Genomic DNA, 23,425 nt, shown 5'->3' on the forward strand with positions numbered 1-23,425 from the left:
TTCCAGGGCTATCCAGGGGCAGTTCCAGGATTATCCAGGGGCAGTTCCAGCATTATCCAGGCAGCCACACATGGGTTATCCAGGGGCAGTTCCAGGGTTATCCAGGGGCAATTCCAGCATTATCCAGGGGCAGTTTCAGGATGGGGCAATTCCAGCGTTATCCAGGCAGCACTTCCAGGGTTATCCAGGGGTAATTCCAGGATTATACAGGCAGCCACACATGGGTTATCCAGGGGCAATTCCAGCATTATCCAGGGGCAATTCCAGGGGCAGTTCCAGGGTTATCCAGGGGCAGTTCCAGTGTTATCCAGGCAGCAGTTCCAGCGTTATCCAGGAGCCATTCCAACATTATGCAGGAGCAATTCCAGGATTATCCAGGAGCAATTCCTTCCAGGAGAGGGTGCCCAGGCACTGCCCATGGGGGTCTGCAGCCCCCATCCCTGGAGGTGGCCCTAGAGTGGCACTCGGAGCTCTGGGCTGGGTACAAGTTGGACTCCAGGCTCTGGGAGGGCTTTTCCAGCCCCCAGGAATTGCTGGGATCCCTGGTCCTGCCAAGGCATCCCAGCCTTGGCTGTTCCTGGCTGAGGACGTGCTGGGGTTACCTGGGAAATGCTCCCTCTGCTTCCTCTTTCACTCTGTGGTTTCAGCACAGTTTTACATCTCCACAGGTTGGTAACAACCAAAAACGCTGCCGAAACTCTGAGCCAGGGAGTTTCTTTTCAGTGAAATTGTGAGTGAAGGTGGAATTTTCTATTTTTTTACCAAATGCTTCATTACCCCAGAAAGTCCTCAGTAAGGGGGAAGGAGATCCAAACATTTGGGAAGAATTTTCAATCAAAACTGGTCAAGGCTGGAACCACGGGCAAAATGGATTGGAATGGGTTGGGTTAGCAGTTTGCTTTTAAGTGCCTAAAAATAAGATTCCCCAAAAGCAGATTTTGAAACTTTACATAAAATGTTTCTACTTTTCTTTCCTTCTGTTTGTTTCTTTCTTTTTCTGATTTTCTTTATTTCTTCTCCCTGCCTCCCTCCCCAAATCTATCAGGACAACTTTGAGTGCCTCATGTTCTAATAATTATGGTGAGACTCTAAACTGTTCCCAAGGAAATCTAAAATCCTCCCTATCTCTGTATGGCCATTTCAGCTGCCCAAACCTGAACTGATTTGAACAAATTTCAGCACTTTTCCCTTTCAGCCCAGCCCAAGCCTTTCTGAAGGGCAGAGTTCTCCTGGGTGTTTGTGCACCCACACTGCTGGGATTTATTGATAATTATTGGAAACTTGCAAACAGCCTGAGCATCACCTGGATTTTTAAATTAAATTCATTTTTAAGTTAATTAATTTAAAATTAATTTAATTTTAAAGGAATTAAAATTATTTAATTTTAAATCAATTAATGGGATAGCGCCTATTTTATTCCCCATGTGTTCCAGTGGGACTCTGGGGGGATTCCAGCTCAGCTCCCATCCTCCTCCAAGGGCAGCAGTGGCACCAGCTGGGATGGTTTTCCTTGGGGCTGGGATCAGGATAAAGAGCCCTCAGTGCCACATCAGCTGTTCCTGGAGCACTTCCAGGGATGGGGACTCCACCGCCTCCCCAGGGTTCAACAAAGGGGATTTTCATTTTTTTTCTTTGTTTTTGACCAGGATTCCCCTTCCACGGAACATCTCAGTTCTTTTAAGAGAAGTGGCTTGAAATTCTCCTCCGCAGACAATGAAGTGGGTGATGAGGAAGGTTCATTGAGCTGCTTTGAACTCTGCTGGATTTCAACACCAGGGCTGGCGGGGCTTTCATCTAAAATGAGAAGTGGAGGTGAGGAGTCTCATGGTTTGTCTGCAGTGACGACAGAGCCTGCAGAGAAGTCCCACAAAGCTCTCTGCACTCTCTCACATGTGGTTTTACACGAGGGACTTGGAGCTTTGCTCTTCCAACCACATTTCTGCCTTGCAGAGCTCTGATTTCCCAACCCAGGTGCCTCTGCTGAGCTCTGAGCTGCACAGCAGGGCAGTGTGAGGTAATGGCACCTTCATTCCCTTCACAAAAATCAAGGTTATTTAGCAGAATTTGTGGGTTTCTTCATCCCCATCTTTCCTTTTCTTTGGTTTATTAAATAGAAATAAATCTGCAGTGCAAGTGAGTGAAGTTCTCTCCCCCCTGCTCAGCCACAGGTGCTCTAAGGAGACATTTGTGCATCAGATATTACAAAGTTTGTGGGGTTCCCTTCTCTCTCCATGAACAATTAACTGTCAGGAAAGGGCAGTGCAGGTGCAGCCCCTGTAATTAAATGATAATTGCAGAGTTGTGGGAACCCAGGGCTGCTCAGGATCTGGCTGTTCCCAAATCCTGGCTGTGCCTGTGTGAACAAAGGTGTGGAGCCACCACCCAGCCTGGAATAAACTTTGCCCTGGGCTATTCCCAGCCCTGCTGCAGGTCAGAGCTTTGGGTTTTCTTGGAATGCCACCCCTGGGGCAGAATTCTCTGCAGGGCTGGGTGGGGACGCCAGGGATGGGGCTGGCTTGGGTCACATCCCACATCTGGGGCTGTGGTGGTTCCAGCTAGGTCCCCGGAGCAGTTCTAGCATCCTTGGAGCAGTTTGAGTGTCCCCAGAGCAGTTTGAGATCCCTGGAACAGTTTGAGGCTCCCTCAAACTCCCTCTGCTCCTCTGAGGAGCAGAGCAGAATTCCTAGAGCAGGACACAATCCCTGAAGCAGTTTGAGGGTCCCTGGAGCAGTTCCAGGGTCCCTGGAGCATTCCAGATCCCCTGAGGAGTTTGAGGCTCCCTGGATCAGGGCACAACCCCTGGAGCATTTTGAGGGTCCCTGGATCAGCTTGAGGGTCCTTGGAGCAGTTTGAGGGTCCCTGGATCAGGGCACAATCCCTGGAGCAGTTTGAGGCTCCCTGGAGCAGTTTGAGGCTCCCTGGAGCAGTTTGAGGGTCCCTGGATCAGTTCCGAGGTCCCTGGATCAGTTCCAGGCTCCCTGGATCAGTTTGAGGCTCCCTGGAGCAGTGCCAGGCTCACCCAGCCTGCCCTTGCAGGGATTGATTCCCTGCAGCCCCTGCAGGTGGAAGTGCCCTTCCCTGAGGGTGCTCAGAACCCTTGAGCAGAGTGTTTGATCAGTTCAGCTGCTTGAGGAAAAAATTCTCCTCCCCACGTGCTCCATCCCCTCTGCACAGCAGGAACTGGTTTGTACTGGGCTGCTTTATCCTTTCACTCTCTGGTGAAATTGTTTTCTGCTGAACTCTCCAGACATGATCCCAGGACTGATGTCAGTCAGGATGGAACCTGATTTCCTCGGGGCAAACAATAATTCCTTTGCCAAAGGGATTTATGGCTACAACTGCCAGACTAGAGCTCTCTCTAATGGTTCTTAATCTCAGGCATTAATTAGAGGTGCAGGAAACAGACACAGGGCGTTTGAAGTTGATATTATTTTTATTACAGGTGCAACCAAGTGTTGCATAAGAATATCAGTGTTTGACTGCTGAGCTTGTCCCGGGTGTGTTCCTGGAGAGGTTCTGCAATGCAGGGCTTTTCCTGCTGCCTCTCCTGGCCTCAGGAATTCCACAACTGAGGAATTCCAGTCAGCACAGCTTTCCCTCAGCTCTGAGTGCTGCAACAGGAACAGATGGGACCCTTGATTTTTTTATGTAGGAAAGCTGAATGTTTATTGCATAGCTCATGTTTTTATAGGAATATTAGAAGGAGCTGTGTTGATCCAATTGGTTACCAATGCACTGACAGTTTATTGCTCACTAAATGCCCAGGGTGCATGTTCCTTAAACCCCTCTATTTTTGCTTAGTTTACAGATTTTCTTCATGGATTCTTATGGGTTTTTTTTACAGGTGCAGACTGTTTTCCTTACTAGAATAGGTTATTTAATTGTCATTCTCTCAATTCCTTCTCACAGGAATTTAAGCTAGTTACCAGCTGCTCTGAGCTGAAGCAAGGCTCAAGTTTGAGTTTTACACAGCTTTTCTTTTGTAAGGCCTGTAACAGCAGAGGGGTTTGGAGTGTGGCAGTGCAGGTGAAGCCAAGGCTCTGTCAGAGGCAGGTGCTGGCTTTGCAGCTCAGCCCCACGGTGGCTGTCACCACGCGAGGAAATCGTGTCCCTTGTGCTGGGAGCCACCCTTGATTGACTCCCTGCTGCTGCTGCTGCTGGGGAAGCTCTGGTGGAGATCAAAGGAAGTCCCCAGCTCCTGGGTGGCTCCTGAGCTCTGCACGCACGGGCTGGGCTTGTTTGCAGCACTGCCAGGGCTGTCCTGGCCGCTTCACCTGGAGGAATAGGCAGAAAAAGCCAGAAATAGAGGGGAAAGTGGAGTGAGGAGTTTGTGCCTAAAATAGCTTCTCAACAAATGGATTTGGGGGCAAATGAATCCCTGTGCCCTGCAGCTCTGCCCTGTGAGTTGGAAAGGGAGTTTCATTCGTTTTCCAGCTAGAAATTGTGAGGATTGTCCCCCCAAGTCCTTCAGAGCAGTTAGGAAGTGACAGAGGAGAGCCCACAGTGGCTGCGTGAGAGCTGCAGGGCTCTCACATTGATTTACTGGCCAGGAAAACATCCTCTTCTCCCTGAAATCTGTAAGTTCCAGTTTCATCCCTTCATATCCTGCCCACAATGAGAGTAGAACCCAGCAGAGATCTCCTCTCCTGGCACAGGATCAAATGAGCTCCCAGATGTGCAAAAAGCAGTGAGTTTTTTATTTGAATTTTGTTTCCATAGAAAGGCATCATGTTCAGTTTTTTTTTTGGCAAAAAAAACCCAACCCAAAATACAAATCCATGAGCATTTTAAATGTGAAATACATCCTTTACTTGGCTGTTTTTTTTTTTTTTTTCCATTTCTCCTCAAGCAAATCACAAAATTTCTGCTCAGCTCCAGGAACTTACTGGCATGAGTCAATTATTCCAGCTGGGTGAAGGACCCTTTTCTGTGTTGAGGTGTTTAATCAGGGTGATGTCAGAGCACAGGGAGGAGCAAGGGAGCACAATTCCCAAAATGAGCAACTCCAAGCACATCCTCATCCTGGCTGCCCCCAGCAGGAACAGATGTGCTCACTCGAGGCAGGAGTTTCATCATTCTCCTGGGAAAGTCCTTGCTGGAAGTTCCCTCATGCAAAGCCTTCTCCTCACTCTGAATTATTCACAGCCTGGTGCCACTGAGCTGCAGGAACAGGGATGTGCTGCAGGAGCAGCCCTGGCACAGCCCAGGACAGGGAAATGGGAGAGATGCATTTGTAAAGGTTCTCAAAACCTGGCTGGAAGCTCCCACAGCCTTGTGCAGCCGTGTGTGCAAACTCTGAGATGAGCTGTGCTGCCTCAGGGAGGCCATGGAATGGAGATCACATTGATGAGAGAGAGATTGAGCTGAAAACAAGTCTCAAAAGATGGCCTTGCAAAAAAACCAGATATTTCAGGGAATTAGAACTGTGGGAGATGCATTGTAGCAGGACCACGTGGGGTAAAAATATAGGTGATTGGTGTTAAATATAGGTTAAAATATAGGTAAAAATGTAGGTGATTGGTGTCAAATATAGCTAAAAAAATAGGTAAAAATATAGGTGATTGGTGTTAAATATAGCTTAAAAATGGGTAAAAATATAGGTGATTGGTGTTAAATATAGCTAAAAAATGGGTAAAAATATAGGTGATTGGTGTTAAATATAGCTAAAAAAATGGGTAAAAATATAGGTGATTGGTGTTAAATATAGCTAAAAATGGGTAAAAATATAGGTGATTGGTGTTAAATATAGCTAAAAAATGGGTAAAAATATAGGTGATTGGTGTTAAATATAGCTAAAAAAATGGGTAAAAATATAGGTGATTGGTGTTAAATATAGCTAAAAATGGGTAAAAATATAGGTGATTGGTGTTAAATATAGCTAAAAAAATGGGTAAAGATATAGGTGATATGTGTTAAATACAGGTTAAAATATAGGTAAAAATATAGGTGATTTGTGTTAAATAGAGGTTAAAATATAGGTAAAAATATAGGTGATTTGTGTTAAATACAGGTTAAAATATAGGTTAAAAATATAGGTGGTTTGTGTTAAATACAGGTTAAAATATAGGTAAAAAATATAGGTGGTTTGTGTTAAATACAGGTTAAAATATAGGTAAAAAATATAGGTGGTTTGTGTTAAATATAGGTAAAAATATAGGTGATTGGTGTTAAATACAGGTTAAAATATAGGTAAAAATATAGGTGATTGGTGTTAAATACAGGTTAAAATATAGGTAAAAATATAGGTGATTGGTGTCAAATATAGGTTAAAATATAGGTGATTGGTGTTAAATATGGGTAAAATATAGGTGGTTGGTGTTGGAAGCATTAGCAGCATTGAGTGGCAAAAGCTAATAGGCTGAAAACCATTTCTGAGGTTTTGTAACCAGGAATAGAATAGATAGAATGGCATTGAGTTTTGCATCTCTTATGTCTCACCCTTCATTGAGACTCATAATGGAACAAAACTTTTTAAAATGCCTCTCAGTTACCCTGTCTCTGTAAAAGCTGGGAAAACCAACAAGGGACCATGGAGATTGTCCCAATTCCTGAGGTTTTGGCACCAAAATCTGCCCTGTCCCGGTCAGAAGTGTGTGGTAGCACCAAAGGGAGCTGGAGGAGGATTTGCCATTGCACCGTCTCCCTCTTCTGCTGTGGGTCCTGGAAACCCTCCCCTGCCAGAGCTCCTGAATTTCAGTTTGAAAGGGTTGGTAACACCATTGTCCCATTTCTTACGTGACTGCAGCAGAGGAGTTACAGGAGTGAATGTGAGGTCACAGAGCAGCCCTGGAGTAATTCCAAAATTTTCTTTGGCTTTCTGAAGTTCAGGGATGCCTCAGTGGTTCACTGGTGAAAAGTTTTTGCTTTCCAAATAGGCCTTGTATGACCTCATTCCCTCAGTCATGGGAGGTGTCAGAGCTCTTATTACATAATTTAAAGTTTCTTTTCCCCACCTTGAGGAACTTGGAATTTTCTGACAGATAAAAAGTGATGTAACGAGATGCTGGGATCCTGCCTGGGCATTGAGTGTTGCTGTGAGCTCCTGAATCCCTTCTCCTGGTACCCCATCCTCAGCTGGGGTCCCCAGGCTTTAGCATGAAATAAATCTTTATACATTAATAACTAATAGCAAAATAGGAAATTGTCACAGCTTCCTTTTGCTTCCAGGTATATCCCTGAGAGGTTTAATTACAGAATAATGGAATATCTTGGGCTGGAAGGGGCCCTCAAGGATCATCAGTGCAGCTCCTGGACACCCCAGCAGCCCCACCCTGTCCCTGAGAGCATTGTCCAAACTCTCCTGGGACCTACAACGGCCTGGCTGGGCTTTGTTTGAAAACTCCTTTTCTAGGAGCTGTCAGACAAAGAAAATGTTCTTTGAATTTCAATGAAATGAATTTACTGGGCTTTTCCCTTGACTTTCAGTTTGTGATGTTATTTCCCCACCCCCAGCACTGTAACACAGCCCAAGCAGTGCTGCTGGTGGAGTTCAGAGTTACAACATCCCCAAGAAATGAGTGCAGCTCCAGAGAAGAGCCCAGCTTGCAGCTGGCTCCTCCAGCTGGGTGCTGGCAGACTGATCCCACTGTCAGGTTTATATCACTGTCAGGTTTATTATCACTGTCAGGTTTATATCACTGTCAGGTTTTTATCAATGTCAGATTGAGCTCAGTGTCAGGTTTATATCAATGTCAGATGGGTCCCGTTGTCAGGTTTATATCAAGTCAGGATGTCTCAGTGTGAGGTTTATATCAAGTCAGGTTAATCCCAGTGCCAGGTTTATATCACTGTCAGGTTTATATCACTGTCAGGTTTATATCACTGTCAGGTTTTTATCAATGTCAGATTGAGCTCAGTGTCAGGTTGATCTCAGTGTCAGGTTTATATCAATGTCAGATCTCAGTGTCAAGTTTTTATCAATGTCAGGTTTATATCAATGTCAGGTTGATCTCAGTCAGGATTATCTCAGTGTCAGGTTTATATTAATGTCAGATGGGTCCCGGTGTTAGGTTTATATCAAGTCAGGATGTCTCAGTGTGAGGGTTATATCAAGTCAGGTTAATCCCAGTGCCAGGTTTACATCCATGCCAGGTTAATCCCAGTGCCAGGTTTATATCCATGCCAGGTTAATCCAGTGCCAGGTTTGTGGTGGCAGCAGTGGGCTGCTACCAGAGGAGCAGGATCTGCACTGCACTTTGGAGCAGCACTGAACCATCTCCCTGTGCATGCCCTGGAGGAGCCTCCTCAGTTCCTGAGCTAGGGAGGATTGATAACTCTGATTCTGCAATAAATCCATCAGAAATACCAATTCCTCTTGGACCCCTGCCCCACATTCCCTGAGCACCTGTAAAGATTTGCAAAAGCATCTCATGGAATCAAGCACCCAAATCCCATTGACTCTGCAGAGTCATTCACTGTAGAAAATGAGATTTGGCTCTTAAACCCCTTTGGAAATGTCACACCTTGCTTTGCCTTTCTTTAAAATTCCTTGTGCAAGGCACTTCTGGCTCTTCCTGTTCCTGTAATCCCTCTGGAGCTGTCTCCAAGCCCAGGGGTTTGTGCAGGGACCCTCAGAGCTCTGGGGTTACACACTGTGAGCTCCTGGGCAGCACCAGGAGGTGAAATCCCCTTTTCCCTCCTCTCAGGGGGCACCAGCTCCTGCTCCATGGATCCCAGGTGCCATCCTGGGCTGGGCACAGCTCCCACCTGGATCTGGGACCTGCATCAGCCTGGGCTTGGTTAGGGCAGAGCTCAGTGGTGCCCCTGCCCACCTTCCTGTCCCCTCCACCCCAGGAGGGGAGAGTCCCAGCATCCCCATCCTGCCCAGCTGCTCCAGTGCTACCAAAACCAAATTCATCTCTGGCCTATAAAGCTTTTTGCTTTCTGGTAGAAGTTGGATATATTTTTCCCCCGTGTTTTTGTATTTTTCTCAAGGCTGGAGCTTGGTTCAGTGATTCCATGGAGTGGCTTAATGGGAATTTTTTAGGAAAATTCATTGGTGCACTTAATATTACACAGTATTTCCTGATGAATTCATATAAATGGCTGAATTAGAGAATTACATATATAGAATGTATATATATAGAATAATAATTATATTTATAGAATAATATATAGAATTACAGATAAGAAAAGTGTTCCCCTCTTAGTGCTACTGCATTAAAAATCCTGGGAATAAAAGTTGATCTTTGGCATTAATCTGCCAATGGACATGGAAAATGGATTCCATATAGAAAAATCATACAGATTATAAACTTTTTACAATTATTCCTTTTCCCTTCGTTACACAGGGGTTTTTTTCCTGGATTGGGGTGATTTCTTTGTCATTCCACAAAGCAAAAATGCTAAGAAAGGAAACTAGTTTTCTAATGGGCCTTTTCTGCCAAAAAGGAATTTTTCCTCAGCATTAACTAAAGCACAGCCAGGGTTTGCACATCCTCTGTCATTTCAGAGGGGAAGCAGAGTAAGGAGATGGGGAGAAGCTGATCCCCTCCAAATTTCCCCTTCAGAATCAATGAGCTCATAGTGGAAAACCAGGCTGTCATCGCAAGAGCTTTTCACAGTCTCTGTGTTTTAATATTTAAAAATTCCTCTGGTGGATCACAGGAAACCATCCCATCATGGGAGTTTCACCCAGAGAGGTGTCTGTGCTCCAGAGCTGGTTTTTGGGATTCTTGGCAGAAAGCTTGGGCACCAGGTCATGGCACCAGAGCTGAGCTGAGGGAATTAGGAAGGCTTGATGCAAACACACACTGAAAATGTGCATTTGTTTGTATGGATTATTAGGTGCTTATTTGTATTTGTCCATGTTTCAGCGGTGAGCAGGCACTTGAAGAGCTCTGTTGAGCTCTGCATTAGTCACTGTGACTACAGAGACGTGCAGCCATGGAAGCAGAAAAGGGAGGATGAGCAGGAAATGTGCCCATAAATTCACTGCTGCCCTTATTTGAATCTGGGACTGGCCTCACTGACTGCCTGTCACTGCTGGCTTGCTGTTATCCCAAAAGGGATTTTGGATACTGCAAATTCTGAAATGGGGACACATCTGTGCCCAGCCTGGGCTCTGTGTTCTTTGTGCCCAGGCTGTGCTTGCTGCAGCAGGGGAGGAGTCCCTGCCCCCTGAGCTCTCCTGCTCCTCACTCCACAGTGGGCTCTGGGGATGAGGACAAATGGGGAGCTGGAAATGGTGCCCAGCACAGCCTCCTCTGAGCTGCCCTCAAAGGCACCCAGGGGCCAGGATGAGGAGGGGACACCTCTGGCACCTGGAATGCTTTGGGAGTGCCCAGAGCTCCGTCCTGTCCATTCTGGGACTGACACAGAGCTCAGGGGAGCAGTCAGGGGCTGCTGCTCAGTTCTGTGCCAGGAATGGCCCCATGGCCCCCTCTGAGCCAATTCATCATTTGGGGTGGGAAGGGAGCAGATTTGGGGTTGTTCAGCATTTGAGGTGGGAAGGGAGCAGATTTGGGGTTGTTCAGCATTTGGGATGGGAAGGGAGCAGATTTGGAGTTGTTCAGCATTTGTGATGGGAAGGGAGCACTTTTGGGTTATTCAGTTTTTGGGACGGGAAGGGAGCACTTTTGGGTTATTCAGCATTTGGGACGGGAAGGAAGCAGTTTTTGGGATGGGAAGGGAGCACTTTTCTCCTCCCTCAGCCCTGGCGCTCCGCCCATGCCCAGCTCTGCCAGCAGCTCTGGCACAGGGAATTCCCGTGTTTGAGGAGCAGGCTGGGCACTCTGGGATGGGCTGGGAGTCATCAGGGCCACCTGGGAATGCAGGGCCTGGGGTTGTGTCCTGGGGCATGGGAAGGCGTCACAGCTCAGCCCCAAAGGTGGGTGTGACCCCATTCAAGCCACGTTTCTTTCCTGGCCCCACCTGGAGGGACAGGACAGGGGAATAGATGCCAGTGCTAGAGGGCAGGGATGGATGGGATATTGGGGATTGTTCCCTGGGAGACCCTGGCACACATCTCCCAGAGCAGCTGGGGCTGCCCCTGCATCCCTGGCAGTGCCCAAGGCCGGGCTGGACAGGGCTGGGAGCACCTGGGACAGTGGGAGGTGTCTCTGCCATGGCAGGGGTGGAATCGATGATTTTTAAGGTCCCTTCCAACCCAAACCATTCTGGGATTCTATAGCAAAAGAACAGGATTCTGGCACCACAATCCCTGCACTGTGGGAATCCTGCCCCTGGAAAGCACCTGGAATCAAGTTGGGTCTCTCCATTAATTTCTAAAGTGTGTTACAACCCCCCCCCCCCATTTTTTTTTTTCTTTTATTAGCAGTGTTTGCCTGGCAAATAATAAGAATTGTGTTCAATTACTTCACAAACAATAAAAGAAAAATCCACACAGCCTTTCCTCATTTTCAAAGGCCATGTGGAACACAGGGCTCTTCTTATGCCTAAGGTTTAAAAGGAACACCAGGTTCAGATTATATTTAAAATCTGCAGCAAAATAATGTGCAAATATCAGGTATCTCTAAGATAGAACTAATTGGTTTTTTTTGGTTGACTTAAGTTTCAATTCATAGAACAAACACAACTCAAAACCAGCAATTAAAAATTAATATTCCCTTTCCTGCTGATTGATGTGGGAGCTGGGATTAGAGGTCATGTAATTATCTCATGCTTATCAGGTAGAAAAAGTTTTAGTTTATTGAACTTTCTCTTTCTGTCTCTATTCTGTGTTTCCCATCAGACATTTGGGAGTTTATTATCTCCTCGCTCTTCCTCTGTGATGAAGAGACAGAAAACCAGCAAGGAAAGGAATTCACTCTGGCAAATCACTAAAGGTCGCTTTACAATCTCATAATTTCATTTCCTCCTTGAGTTTACCTGGGAGTCCCAAATAATTTTTGTTTTGGTTGTAGCTGTGGCCCAATGTGAAGTAGGAACCGCAGCCACGTGTTGCAATCCTGTGGTATTGCACTGGCAGCAGGATTTATAAACTCCCATTTGTCTGCAGACTTTGGGACCAGAGCTTTGTTTCCTCCACATTTCAGAGCCAAGCTCCAGCTGCAGCTCCAGCCAGAGGCTCCCCAGGCAACGGTGAGAACTCATTTCTTCTTCACTCTAATGCAAATTTAACATTGTTCATTTGAGAGTGGATTGAAAACGTCTCGGGGACGTTTTCCTCAGGGCAGTGCTTATGTCCTGATCAAGTTCAGCATGTGATGTGCACCTGTAAATACTGCTGGGGCTGTACCCTGTGTCACCTGGCAGTAAGAATCCTTTTATTGACCAGGCTTGGTGTTTCTGGGCTGGGAGTGCTGCCAAACTCCTTTCCATGGCTGTTCTGTCCCATTGGCTCCTGCCTGAGCTGGGGCTGGCCCAGGTGAGGTCCAGAGGTTCCTTCCTGACAGGAATCCTTTGGAGGTTCCCAGGGAAGGAACCTGGGCTGAGCTCCAGAGGGGACACAGAGGGGACACTGAGGATGCTCTGCCCCTGTGCTCAGGTGAGACCCCACCTGCAGAGCCTCCTGCCTGGGGTCTCCAACATCAGCAGGACCCGGAGCTGCTGGAGAGAGCCCAGAGGAGCCACGGAGCTGCTCCAGGGCTGGAGCTGGGCTGGGAGAGCTGGGGGAGCTCACCTGGAGAGGAGAAGGATCCAGGCAGAGCTCAGAGCCCTTCCAGGGCCTGAAGGGGCTCCAGGAGAGCTGCACAGGGACTGGGGACAAGGATGGAGGGACGGGACACAGGGAATGGCTCCCAGTGCCAGAGGGCAGGGATGGATGGGAGATTGGGAATTGGGAATTCCTGGCTGGGCTGGAATTCCCAGAGCAGCTGGGGCTGCCCCTGCATCCCTGGCAGTGCCCCAGGCCAGGCTGGACACTGGGGCTGGAGCCCCTGGGACAGTGGGAGGTGTCCCTGCCATGGCAGGGGTGGCACTGGGGGGGCTTTGAGGCCCTTCCAGCCCAAACTGTTCCATGACTCTGTGATTCCCTGAACATTTGGAGCTGGAATATTCTCATTTCTGAAGTGCTCAGGCACTCACTGGTGTTGTTCAGAATCTGAGCTTATTTCTGATTAACTTTTCAATAAAATTTTGAGATGGGGAGGGGTGCTCTCCCACATCTACAATGGGAAACATTTCCATGCAAATTGTTGACTGTTTTCATCAAAAACCTGAATCGTGCAGCTTCTCCCTCAAAGCAGGAGAAACTTTTCTGTTTTGGATGTTTTGGTTGTGATGAATGGAAGAAAAGGCACAAGTCCCACTGCTGTCCCCCAGTCTGAGCTGCTGTTTTGACGTTTTGATGTTCAGTTTCAGGTTTATGAAGTGTGGTGACGAATTTCATGTTTCTGTGACAGAAACCAGCAATTTTCAGAAAGTTGCCAAATGAATCTTTCTGTTGGAAATTCCAGCTAATCCTGCCTGAAATCTGAGAGTGCAATGAAGCAGTTATTAGCACTGCTAATAGGATATTATATATTTTAGAGCTCTTTTTCAAACCAAAATTATTCTGTCATTTCTGTCCAATAATAACTGGCTTTTCCCTGAGCCTTGTGCCCCTCTCTGAGCACAACAGGAGCTGTTGCCTCTCCTGGGCACTCTCCAGGCACTTTATTGTAGCTCCTGGTCCCATTAAGAGCTGGATACACATCCAAAGGGCACTGGATGATTTGTGACCAGGATTTAGGATGCTCAGAACAGCAGGAGCTGCACTAGGAACTGATCTGCTCAGGAACACACTCTGCTCTCAAGGAATCAGGAGGGCTACTCCTCTTTCATTACAGAAGGAGTGGTTTGGGAGGAAAAAAACCAACTCAAACCACTTAATTTTGTGTTTTTCACCTGCATTCAGCCTCCCACTGTAGTTAGAATAGGCTTTGAAAATTATATTCACCATCTCTTTCTTGAAGAGATTTTATTTCTGTTAATTTGGTTTACTCTCAGTTTGAAAGGTCTGGAAGTGCACCTGAGTAACTGGTTTTTAGAGTTAAAAAATTAAGAGTTTAAATACATTAGAGCTTTTATGCACCCAGTAGTTATGACAATATTTGGCAAAGGTATTTGGTGTTTTATGGAGAGTTCTGGTGGTATTTGGAACAAATGCAGGAGAAATATCCATTCATACATTGGACATAGAGCAGCAATGATCTCCACTCCCAGCCCTTGCTGCAGACAGAGCTGGGCACTGAACCCAGGAGGAATTTTGCCTGGAATTGCTCACAAGCTCAGGCTGTGAGAGCTCAGATGGATTCCAGAGCCAGGAGTAAAATTGGAGCTGGGATCAGCTCTGCCCTGGGCACTGGCCCTGCTGTCACCTGTTCAGAGATGGAGGCAGAACCCAGCAGAACCTTCAGCAGCTCCTTGGAGTCATCCTCAACCCTTTGCTTCAGTGGAACTGCTGATGAGCTGAGCCAAACGGGGCTTTGGGTGGGTGGAAGGTGATGCCATTGATCCTTCAGGGCAGTGCCTTGGCCATGGGGAATCATGGAATCACCGGGGCTGGGAAAGAGCTTTGGGATCACCAGTCCAGGCTGTGTCCATCCCCAGCCTGTCCCAGTGCCACCTCCAGGGCTGGGGATCCAAACCTGCCTGGGCAGCCCCTGATCCTTCATCCAGGGCCTTTCCCATGGGATTGGCCTCACTGCACCAAGCTGGGCTTTTCCTGCACCAGGAACATTTAACAAGGCACCAGCCCAGAGCCACTCACACAATCCCCTTGGAGTCATTCTCTAAACTGCCTTGGCATGAGAATCCCACATGGATCAAAACCATGGCTCCAGCTCCAGCACAAACCTGAGATCCCATTTGTAAGGGATCCCAGAGTTCTCAGAATGGGAAGAATTCCTCAGAATTCCTCAGAATTCCTCAGCTCACTGGGGCTCATTTTGTGTCCTTGTCACCTTGCCCAGCCCCAGCCTGACTTTGGAGCACACTCAGCCAGCCTCAGTGAAGTTTAATAATTGGGTTTTTCTCCCCTACAGATGCCTCACCTCCTCTGTGCCTTACTGTCCCTCATTTCCTTTGCTGCCCTACTGGAAAGTGCCCAGTGGAAACTGCAGGAAAATGGTAAGGAAATCTCTGCTTAGAACTAAAACTTTGGGGTTATAATTGTGGCCACTAGCACAGGATCTGTTGACTCCAGTACCTTAGGCCAAGGCCATATGTTTATTTCTTTGACCATAATTAATTGGAGTTCATGGAAAAACATTTAGAAGTCCTAAAATGTCTTCCAACAGCATATTTGCAATATTTGCATTAGCAACTGCTTTATTTCCTATTCCTTCTCCTCGTGTTCAAAGTCACACAGCCTGGATACAAAAACTGTGACTAAGGGAACAGCCCTAAAAAAAAAAAATTCTCAGTAAAACCTAAAACCTAGAAATAGTTGATCAACTTCTCTGGTAAAGATATAAATAAATAATATAAAATATAAATATATAAATAAATAAAATAATTGTTTATTACCTACCCTACATTTTCACAAATGTAAATCCATTTGTGAAAATGTAGGGTAGGTAATAAACAATTATTTTGAATAATTTATCAGAGAATTGGGCTAAATTGTCCTCTCTTTCAGTTACTTATCTTCACATTAAAAAGAATATTTATCCTGGGGGTTCCCTGGGAGGGATTGGATGCTGAAAGCAGCAAATCTGTTTGTCAGCACTGAGAGTAAACTTTGAGTTTGAAGATTCCCTTTGCCCGTGCCCACAGGGAGTCTGGGACACCCCCAGACCTCCTAGAGCTGGGTGTTTCCTGCCAGCTGGGCTCCCATGTTTCACAGCTTTCCCAGGGTTTCTCCCTGTGGAAAAGCCTCCCCAGGGAGCTCCCTGCAGGCAGGGCTGCAGGAAGGGCTCGGCCTGGTCAGCGGGAGCAGCTCCTGACGTCTCCTTGCCCTTGCCAGTGTTCGTCATCGACTCCCAGTGGGACGCCGAGGCCCCGGCCACCACGGTGGAGCTGAGCTGTGACAGCCCTGAGGAGGCCGTGCTCTGGAGAAAGGACTCCAGCCCTTTCCAGGAGGGGAAACAGACTGGGAAGACCCTGAGAGTGGCAGTGAAGGAGCTCCCGGACGCCGGCAACTACAGCTGTGTGAGCCAGGAGAGCCTGAGGGTGCTGAGCTCCAGCCTGCTGCTCATCGCCAGGATCGGCCCCGGCGGCAGCGTCCTCAGGGACATCCTCAAACCCTTCCAGGGTACGGCTCCAGGGCTGGGATTGTCCTGCTCAGTCCTTGCAAAGGGGTTTGCTGTGCTGGCAGGGGCAGGAAATCATCCCTCCTGTGGCTCTGGGCAGTGCAGCTGATGAGCAGCACAGGGACTGGGGCCATGGGATTGATGGGGGATTCTCCAGGCTGAGAGGATGGGAGGGATGGGAGGAATTCCTGGTTTGGAAAATCAGGGCTGCATGACAGGAGCCAGGGAAGGGCTGGGGCTGGGCCAGGGCAGGGTTGGGGTGGATTTTGGGAAAGGTTCTTCCCCCAGAGGGTGCTGGCACTACCCAGGCTCCCCAGGGATGGGCACAGCCTGAGGCTGCCAGAGCTCCAGGAGGGCTTGGACAGCACTCCAGGGATGGCCAGGGTGGGATTTTGGGGCTGGGCAGTTGCACTCCATGATCCTTGTGGGTCTCTTCCCGCTCAGGAGATTCCAGGATTCTGGATTTGGCAGAACCTGGCCCAGGTTTGAAGTGCTGCCATTTGGGTCTCTCCATTCAGGAGACAAGCCTGGGATGTTCTACATTTTCTGCATGAGCCTCACTCATCTGAGTCTTATATTTGAGTCCCTCATGGTGCTGCCAGGGAATCTGTGAATTCAGGAATTGTTTCTCTCTGCCTTGGCCATTTTGGCAAACAAGAGTAAATAACTCCTGCTTTCTGTCTTTCTCTGTCTAGACCCCAGGACATTTTTGAAGTGTGAGGCAAAAAACTACTCTGGAATTTTCACATGTTCCTGGATGACAGAAAATAATCCAAATGTGAAGTTCACCATCAGAAGCCTGGAAGGGTAAGAGTTTGCACTTCCCTTCAAAGGGCAGCCTTTGGTGTTATTCTGTGTAGGATTTCAGGCTGTTGGGGCATGCACATGGGGGGAGATCTCTTTTCCAAGTCTGAACATCCCCAAAATGTTTGAGTCATTACTGGGACAAAGTTAACTTAAAAAGGGCATGGAAGTCACTCAGAAATTATTAAAACCTTGAAAAAGGAATGAGTCCAAGTGGTCTGGAGTAGCCACTGGGTAACTTAAGCAATAGCAAAACAGTCGGTGGAGGGCGGAGAGGAAGTGGAGCCAAGGCAGAAAGAACCACAGCTCCCAGGGCAGGGTGGAGTGGGAGGCTGCCCCCACTGCAGAGCACATGGCCCCGACAAGGCTGGGCTGAGGAACCCTGCAGAAACCTGTGCTGGGAACCCTGGGGGGATTTCCTGCCTCCCACTGCCCCGGGGGTTCTCCAAAACATGGAGTGCTCCAGCAAAGGTCACCCCAGCCTGCTAGAGGAGAAACAGCTGCAAGGGCTGCAGCTGGCTGAGAGCAAAACCAGGGCCAGCCTCAGGTGGTGCTTTGGCAGCTTTTGGTGTTTTGTTCTCCACTGGAGACTCCTCAGCCCTCATTCCTTCAGCAGGGTTTGGGAGAGGGCAGAGGGACAAAGCAGGAAGCTGGAGCTTGCCATGGGATGGTGGAAATGGGAGATCCTGGTTGAGGTTTAAATATTAATTGCTGCTGCTGAGGCAGGGGTGAGCTGAGGCTGAGAATTGACATTAATCCATCCCACAGCACTGGGAGTGTGGCAGCTCCCACTGACCCTTTTCTGCAGCAGACAAACTGCAGGCAAACCAAACCATTTCCTCACCAGTGCTGCTGTTGTGGCAGCCCCTTGCCAGGACCATTCCCTGAGCCTGTCCCTGCTCTGCTCCAGCCCCCAGGGAGACGTGTCCTGCAGCAGCCCCGTGGCTGTCACCGAGGGGGACCTGACCACCTACACAGCCCAGTGCCACAAGGAGAACTTCTGTCCCTTTGCTGAGGAGCACCAGCCCATTGACATCCTCCTGGAGGCCATTGATGAGGTGCTGTATGAGAACTACACCGCCAGCTTCTTCATCAGGGACATTGGTGAGTAGCCCAGCAGTGGGGGCTGTTCTGGGCTTTGTTTTGCTGCTGCCAGTGGGAGTCAGGGCTCAGCCCAGCCCTGGGAATCCCTGCCCCGTGCTCTGTAAATGTCCACCAGGCCCCAGTTACAGGAACAGGGGATGCCAGGACAGAAAAGGATGAGGAAGTGAAGCAGCAGCATCTTCCAGGCTTGTGACCTGCAGTGCCCCAACACCCACGGGTGTCCCCAGAGGATGGATGTGGTTGGGAAGGGACAAAGCAGGGAACAGTCCAGCAGGCTCCTCTCTGAGAGCTGCTCAGGCTGTGGATGTTTCCCTCCTCAGCCATTCCCAGATGGGCAGCCAGGGCAGGTTCACAGACAGGGACAGGAATGAGAGGGCTCTGATGGTGGCCACAGGGCACAGGAAAATGAGGCAGCATCCCACAGAAACAGAGCTTTTCCTAAATGCATTAATGGTCAGCAGATGCTGAAGATATTCCTGTGTGACCAGCAGAGCCCTCTGCAAACCCCCCCACCCAAAAAAAAAAAGAAGAATCTTATTCAGATTGAGTCTAGGGATGTGCTTTATTTTCCATAAAAAGCACCCAAGGCAGCTATCACTGCTCAAGGCTACTCCTCTCCTAATCCTGAGGCTCCCAAAGCTCATTCCCATAAAACTCTCACCACTAACACACCAACATTCAGCTGTCACCATGAATTAATTCCCTCTGTGTTTTCTCTTGCAGTAAAGCCTGACCCCCCCCAGTGCCAGCACGTGGCCACCAATGGAACAGTGACCTGGACATACCCCAGGACCTGGAGCACCCCAAACTCCTACTTCCCTTTGACTTTCAAGGTCAAAGTTAAAAGCACAAGGAGACACAGATACCAGGTAGAAACACAACATTTGAGACACAATTTTCTTGCCTGAATAGTAGAAATAATTTTTGTATGCAAGAATAATCAACAAAAATTTTAAAAATGGTGCTGAGCCCCAAAAGTGGCAAATTCTATCCTGGCAGAAAAAGCCTTTCCTAGGTCCATGAGCAGGAAGATCCCTGAGGCAGCTGAGGACAGAAAATCCTGTCCAGCATTGCATGGTTGTGTTTACTAATTCATTAGGAGGCTGTGCAGGGCCTCATGAGGGGAAATCCCAATTTCCAAACCCAGAACCCCAGGATCTGTGACACAAATTTCCTCCTGTGTTGTTCATCTCTGGGCAGCTCAGACTTTTAGGTGAATTGGAAATCAGAGCTCAGTGACTCATCTGGAAGCATTTCTATGGAGAGTCTGGTCTTTGCCCCTAATTCCCAGTAAATTAATGGGATTAATTAACTGTCTCAGGGTTAAATCTCCAATGTGTGCCCAAATTACCTCAGACACACAACGGCCTGCCCTGGAGGCAGCATCCTACAGTAACAGAGCTTTTCCTAAATGCATTAATGCTCAGCAGGTGCTTAAAATATTCCTGGGTGACCAGCAGAGCCCTCTGCAACCCTCCAGGCCAAAAAAAAAAGGATCTTATGCAGATTGAGTCAAGGCATGTTCTTTATTTTCCATAAAAAAGGGAAAGCCTCTTGCCCACAGGGCAGCAGGGTCCAGCACTGCAGGGCAGGCAGCAGGAATGGTTATCCCGGGTTATCCCGGGTCAGAAATGGTTATCCTGGGTCAGGAATGGTTATCCCGGGTTATCCCGGGTTAGGAATGGTTATCCCGGGTCAGGAATGGTTATCCCGGGTTATCCTGGGTCAGGAATGGTTATCCCAGGTCAGGAATGGTTATCCCGGGTTATCCCGGGTCAGGAATGGTTATCCCGGGTTAGGAATGGTTATCCCGGGTTATCCCGGGTCAGGAATGGTTATCCCGGGTCAGGAATGGTTATCCCGGGTTATCCCGGGTCAGGAATGGTTATCCCGGGTCAGGAATGGTTATCCCGGGTTATCCCGGGTCGGGAATGGTTATCTCGGGTCAGGAATGGTTATTCCGGGGGAATCCAAAGGCACCCGGGGATGTTTCCCGCTGGGGATGCATCCAGCCCGTCCAGCAGATGGGGCCATTCCCCCGGGCTCGGTCCCGGCTCCTGGAGGTGAAAATTCCTGCACGCCCGGGGATGGTCCTGAGGAGGAGCAGCCTCTGGATCTCAGGGCTCCTGCTCTGGGAGAAGGAGGGGAAAGAGAAAAATCCAGATTAACAAAGCACCCCTTTGTTTAATAAGTGTTAGGCTTGGGGTTTGGGGCATTCAGAACACCAGGCTCAGTGGGTTTGGGTCATTTGCACCCTCAGAGGGTTTGGATCTTATTGGGACAACCCCCTCAGTGGGTTTGGGTCATTTGGAGCATCCCCTTTGTGGGTTTGGGTCACTTTGGGACACCTCTCAGTGGGTTTGGGTCACTTTGGGACACCTCTCAGTGGGTTTGGGTCACTTTGGGACACCCTCAGCTGTACTTGAGCTTTCCAGTTCTTTCTGCTGAGCTCAGTTTCTCCCAGGCCCCTGGATTTTGGGACCTTTGGGGCCCAGGCTGTGGTGGGGGCTCAGTGACCCTTCTGTCCCCCCTGAAGGAGCTGTCCCTGTCCCCAGGTGTACGACACGGAGGAGCAGTCGGTGCAGCTGCCCCCAGGGCCAGCAGAGGTGTGGGTGCAGGCCAGGGACCGCTGCTACCTCAGCTCCTGGAGCTCCTGGTCCTCGCTCTGCAGGTAAGGACCCAGCCAGGCTGGGCTGGGGAGAACCCAGAGTTCTGGTGGAAATCCACATGGAAATGAAATTTCTGATGTTATTTCACAGATAACCTGTAAGGAAGGTGGCACAGTGCTCCTAGAGAAAGCAAAGAATGAATTAGCACAAGAACAGAAGCACAATTAGAAGAGAAGTTTCCATTTGAGATTCTTAAGAAGCCATAACTTTTTTTTTTTTTGTAACAGTTGAATGCGGTCCTGATTTTGGGAGCTTCTAAATCCCCCAGAATCAATTTGCACTTTTAGCATCCATCATGTTTCATGAACATGATTTTGACATGTTGCTGGCAGCTATTATTGTATGTCCTTATATTATTATTGTGCCTTTATTTATTTCATATTTATTTATTTATTTGCTATTTATTTATTTAGTATTTATTTAGTATTTATTTATTTATTTATTTATTCATTGACTTTGCAAGGCCACTGGATGGCAGTTGCTGTTTAAACCACTGCATGTGTTAACTTATTTGGAAAGTCACTTCCTGAAAGAACTGTTTGAATCTTCCATTATTTAATTGTTTAATTATTTGCATATTTAATATTTATTTGTATTTATTTCCATGGGACGAGCACAGAAAGCCTTGGCTGCCTGAGCAGCTGGGTGTGGGGTGGCAAGGCCATCCTCACCCTCCAGGCCATTGGGGTAGGGAAGGAATTGCAGGAATTGCAGAGCCCTGGGGATGATTCCTGCTGCCCTTGCCAGCTCTCTGTGCCCACAGCTGCTGATGCCCAGCTGGAGAGGCCTCCAAGAGGGATCCATGGAGCTGGGGAGCACTGGGAGCACTGGGAGCACTGGGAGCACCGGTGTGAGGGCAGCTCTGGGCCTTCTCTCACCCCTCAGGGGCACTGGGAGCCAGGAGCTGCATTCCTCACCCCCCAAAGAGCCTCCCCTGCTCCCACTGCTGGGGCCTCTCCTGATCCAGCTGTGCCCAGGGCATCTCCTGCTGTGGAATTCGATCCAGCTGTGCCCAGGGCAGCTCCTGCTCTGGAATTCGATCCAGCTGTGCCCAGGGCAGCTCCTGCTGTGGAGTTTGATCCAGCTGTGCCCAGGGCAGCTCCTGCTCTGGAATTCAATCCAGCTGTGCCCAGGGCAGCTCCTGCTGTGGAATTCGATCCAGCTGTGCCCAGGGGATCTCCTGCTCTGGAATTCGATCCAGCTGTGCCCAGGGCATCTCCTGCTGTGGAATTTGATCCAGCTGTGCCCAGGGCATCTCCTGCTCTGGAATTCAATCCAGATGTGCCCAGGGCAGCTCCTGCTCTGGAATTTGATCCAGCTGTGCCCAGGGCATCTCCCGCTGTGGAATTCCACAGCAGCAGCACAGGGCACGGAGTCAGGAACCCCCAGGACAGCTGGAACTGCACCCCAGGGTATGGAATCCCCCAGACTGTGTGTGAATGTCAATGATGCCATGAAACCAGACTTTTAGAGCAGAGATTTCTGTAGCCCACGTGTCCAGTGTGCCCCACCCTGTGTTGGTGCCTTCCCAGAACCTCAGGGAAACTCCTGGCACAGCCAGGGCCCAGCTCTGGGAGGGAGCAGCAGCATGGGTTGAAACTTTTGTAATTTTTCATGGAATCCTGGAATTGTTTGGGCTGGGAGGACCTTGAGGCTCATCTGTTCCAGCCCTACATGGGCAGGGACACCTCCCACTGTCTCAGGGTGCTCAGAGCTCCAGCCTGGCCCTGGGCACTGCCAGGGATGGATCCTTCCCCAAAACACTGAGCCCTGACTTCCAGGAGGACAAAATACTCTGAAATCTCTTTGAGGATTCAGGCCTTAACCTCTGGGACAGAATCACTGACATTAAAGTCTTCCATTGCAACCACACTTCCCTCCTTTTCCCAGTCTTAGCCATGGGTGGTAACTTAAGATATTTAAACACTGAAGTGTGTGAAGTATCTGATATTTCAGGAAACTGCTGATAATTTATTTACAAGTCCTATTGGTATTTATTACTAGTAAGTTTACATGTCTTATTTTGGCTATAAAGACTTATGTGCTTGTTTACAAAGGAGCTAACAATAAATACACCTGAAAACAAGAAAACTTGGTTTATTTGTGGTCTTTTAAGAATGGTTTGTGTCACTGCTCACTTTTGCACCAGAGGATCAGGCACTATTTCTGTCTCAGTGTCTGCAGGGCAAATGAATTACTACTAATTAATAATACCAAATTCCCAGCCTGTAAAAGTGCAGAGGATGGCCCAGCCAAGGGAGCAGGGTGTGCCAGCAGGATCTGCTGAGCCCTGCCTGCAGGAGGGGACAACTCTGGGCTTCTCAGTGCTCTGCAGCTCTGAACTGAACCCTCCTGCCCCAGATCTGAGGGCTCTGAGGTCTCAGGACCCTCCTGACCCTCAGGGTTTAATCCTTGGCACCCTTGAAACCAACCCCTGAAACCTCTCCTGAGCCCAGCCCAGTCTCCATTCTTGGAATATTCCGCTAAATTTTGTACCCTGACAAAGCCTGAATTGATCTTTGCCTTTCAGAATGTGCCTTTCTGTGCCAGAAAATGAGAGAGGCTTCGGGGGGAAGGCACGGGCAGAGTTGATTCAGGAAAATAACAAAGCTCAGCCTGGAGCTGCCCCTGTCTCTGCAGGAATCATCTCGCTGGCAGGTGGCTGCTCCCGAAGGCATAAAGCTGGCTTTGATCCCCAATTATCCATTCCCC

The 23,425-nt window shown here is 48.6% G+C and overlaps 1 protein-coding gene and 1 long non-coding RNA gene across 2 annotated transcripts in view; both read left to right on the forward strand.

Annotated features, from left to right (window-relative positions):
• LOC143695274 (uncharacterized) overlaps window positions 1-11,875 on the forward strand; it is a 74,213-nt gene extending 62,338 nt beyond the window's left edge. The window contains exons 4-5 of the long non-coding RNA XR_013184377.1: window positions 1,647-1,812; window positions 11,693-11,875. This is a non-coding gene — a long non-coding RNA (uncharacterized LOC143695274). The remainder of the gene's footprint in view (window positions 1-1,646; window positions 1,813-11,692) is intronic.
• A 9-nt stretch (window positions 11,876-11,884) lies between these two features.
• On the forward strand, window positions 11,885-21,745 carry IL12B (interleukin 12B). Its single transcript, XM_077186442.1, has 8 exons — window positions 11,885-12,042; window positions 14,928-15,012; window positions 15,851-16,138; window positions 16,832-16,943; window positions 17,851-18,044; window positions 18,768-18,913; window positions 20,600-20,715; window positions 20,804-21,745. Exons 2-8 carry the CDS (start codon window positions 14,928-14,930, stop codon window positions 20,805-20,807), a joined length of 945 nt encoding a protein of 314 aa, XP_077042557.1. The 5' UTR covers window positions 11,885-12,042; the 3' UTR covers window positions 20,808-21,745.
• The last annotated feature ends 1,680 nt before the right edge of the window (window positions 21,746-23,425 follow it).

The sequence above is a fragment of the Agelaius phoeniceus genome, chromosome 15, assembly GCF_051311805.1.
Source record: "Agelaius phoeniceus isolate bAgePho1 chromosome 15, bAgePho1.hap1, whole genome shotgun sequence".
Lineage (NCBI taxonomy): Eukaryota > Metazoa > Chordata > Aves > Passeriformes > Icteridae > Agelaius > Agelaius phoeniceus.

Excerpts from the sequence above, each read along its gene's own strand:
- IL12B (XM_077186442.1), top strand. The coding sequence starts at position 14,928 with ATGCCTCACCTCCTCTGTGCCTTACTGTCCCTCATTTCCTTTGCTGCC. Across the intron at positions 16,139-16,831 it reads CATCCTCAAACCCTTCCAGG|ACCCCAGGACATTTTTGAAG; the intron begins GTACGGCTCCAG and ends TTCTCTGTCTAG. Across the intron at positions 16,944-17,850 it reads ACCATCAGAAGCCTGGAAGG|CCCCCAGGGAGACGTGTCCT; the intron begins GTAAGAGTTTGC and ends GCTCTGCTCCAG.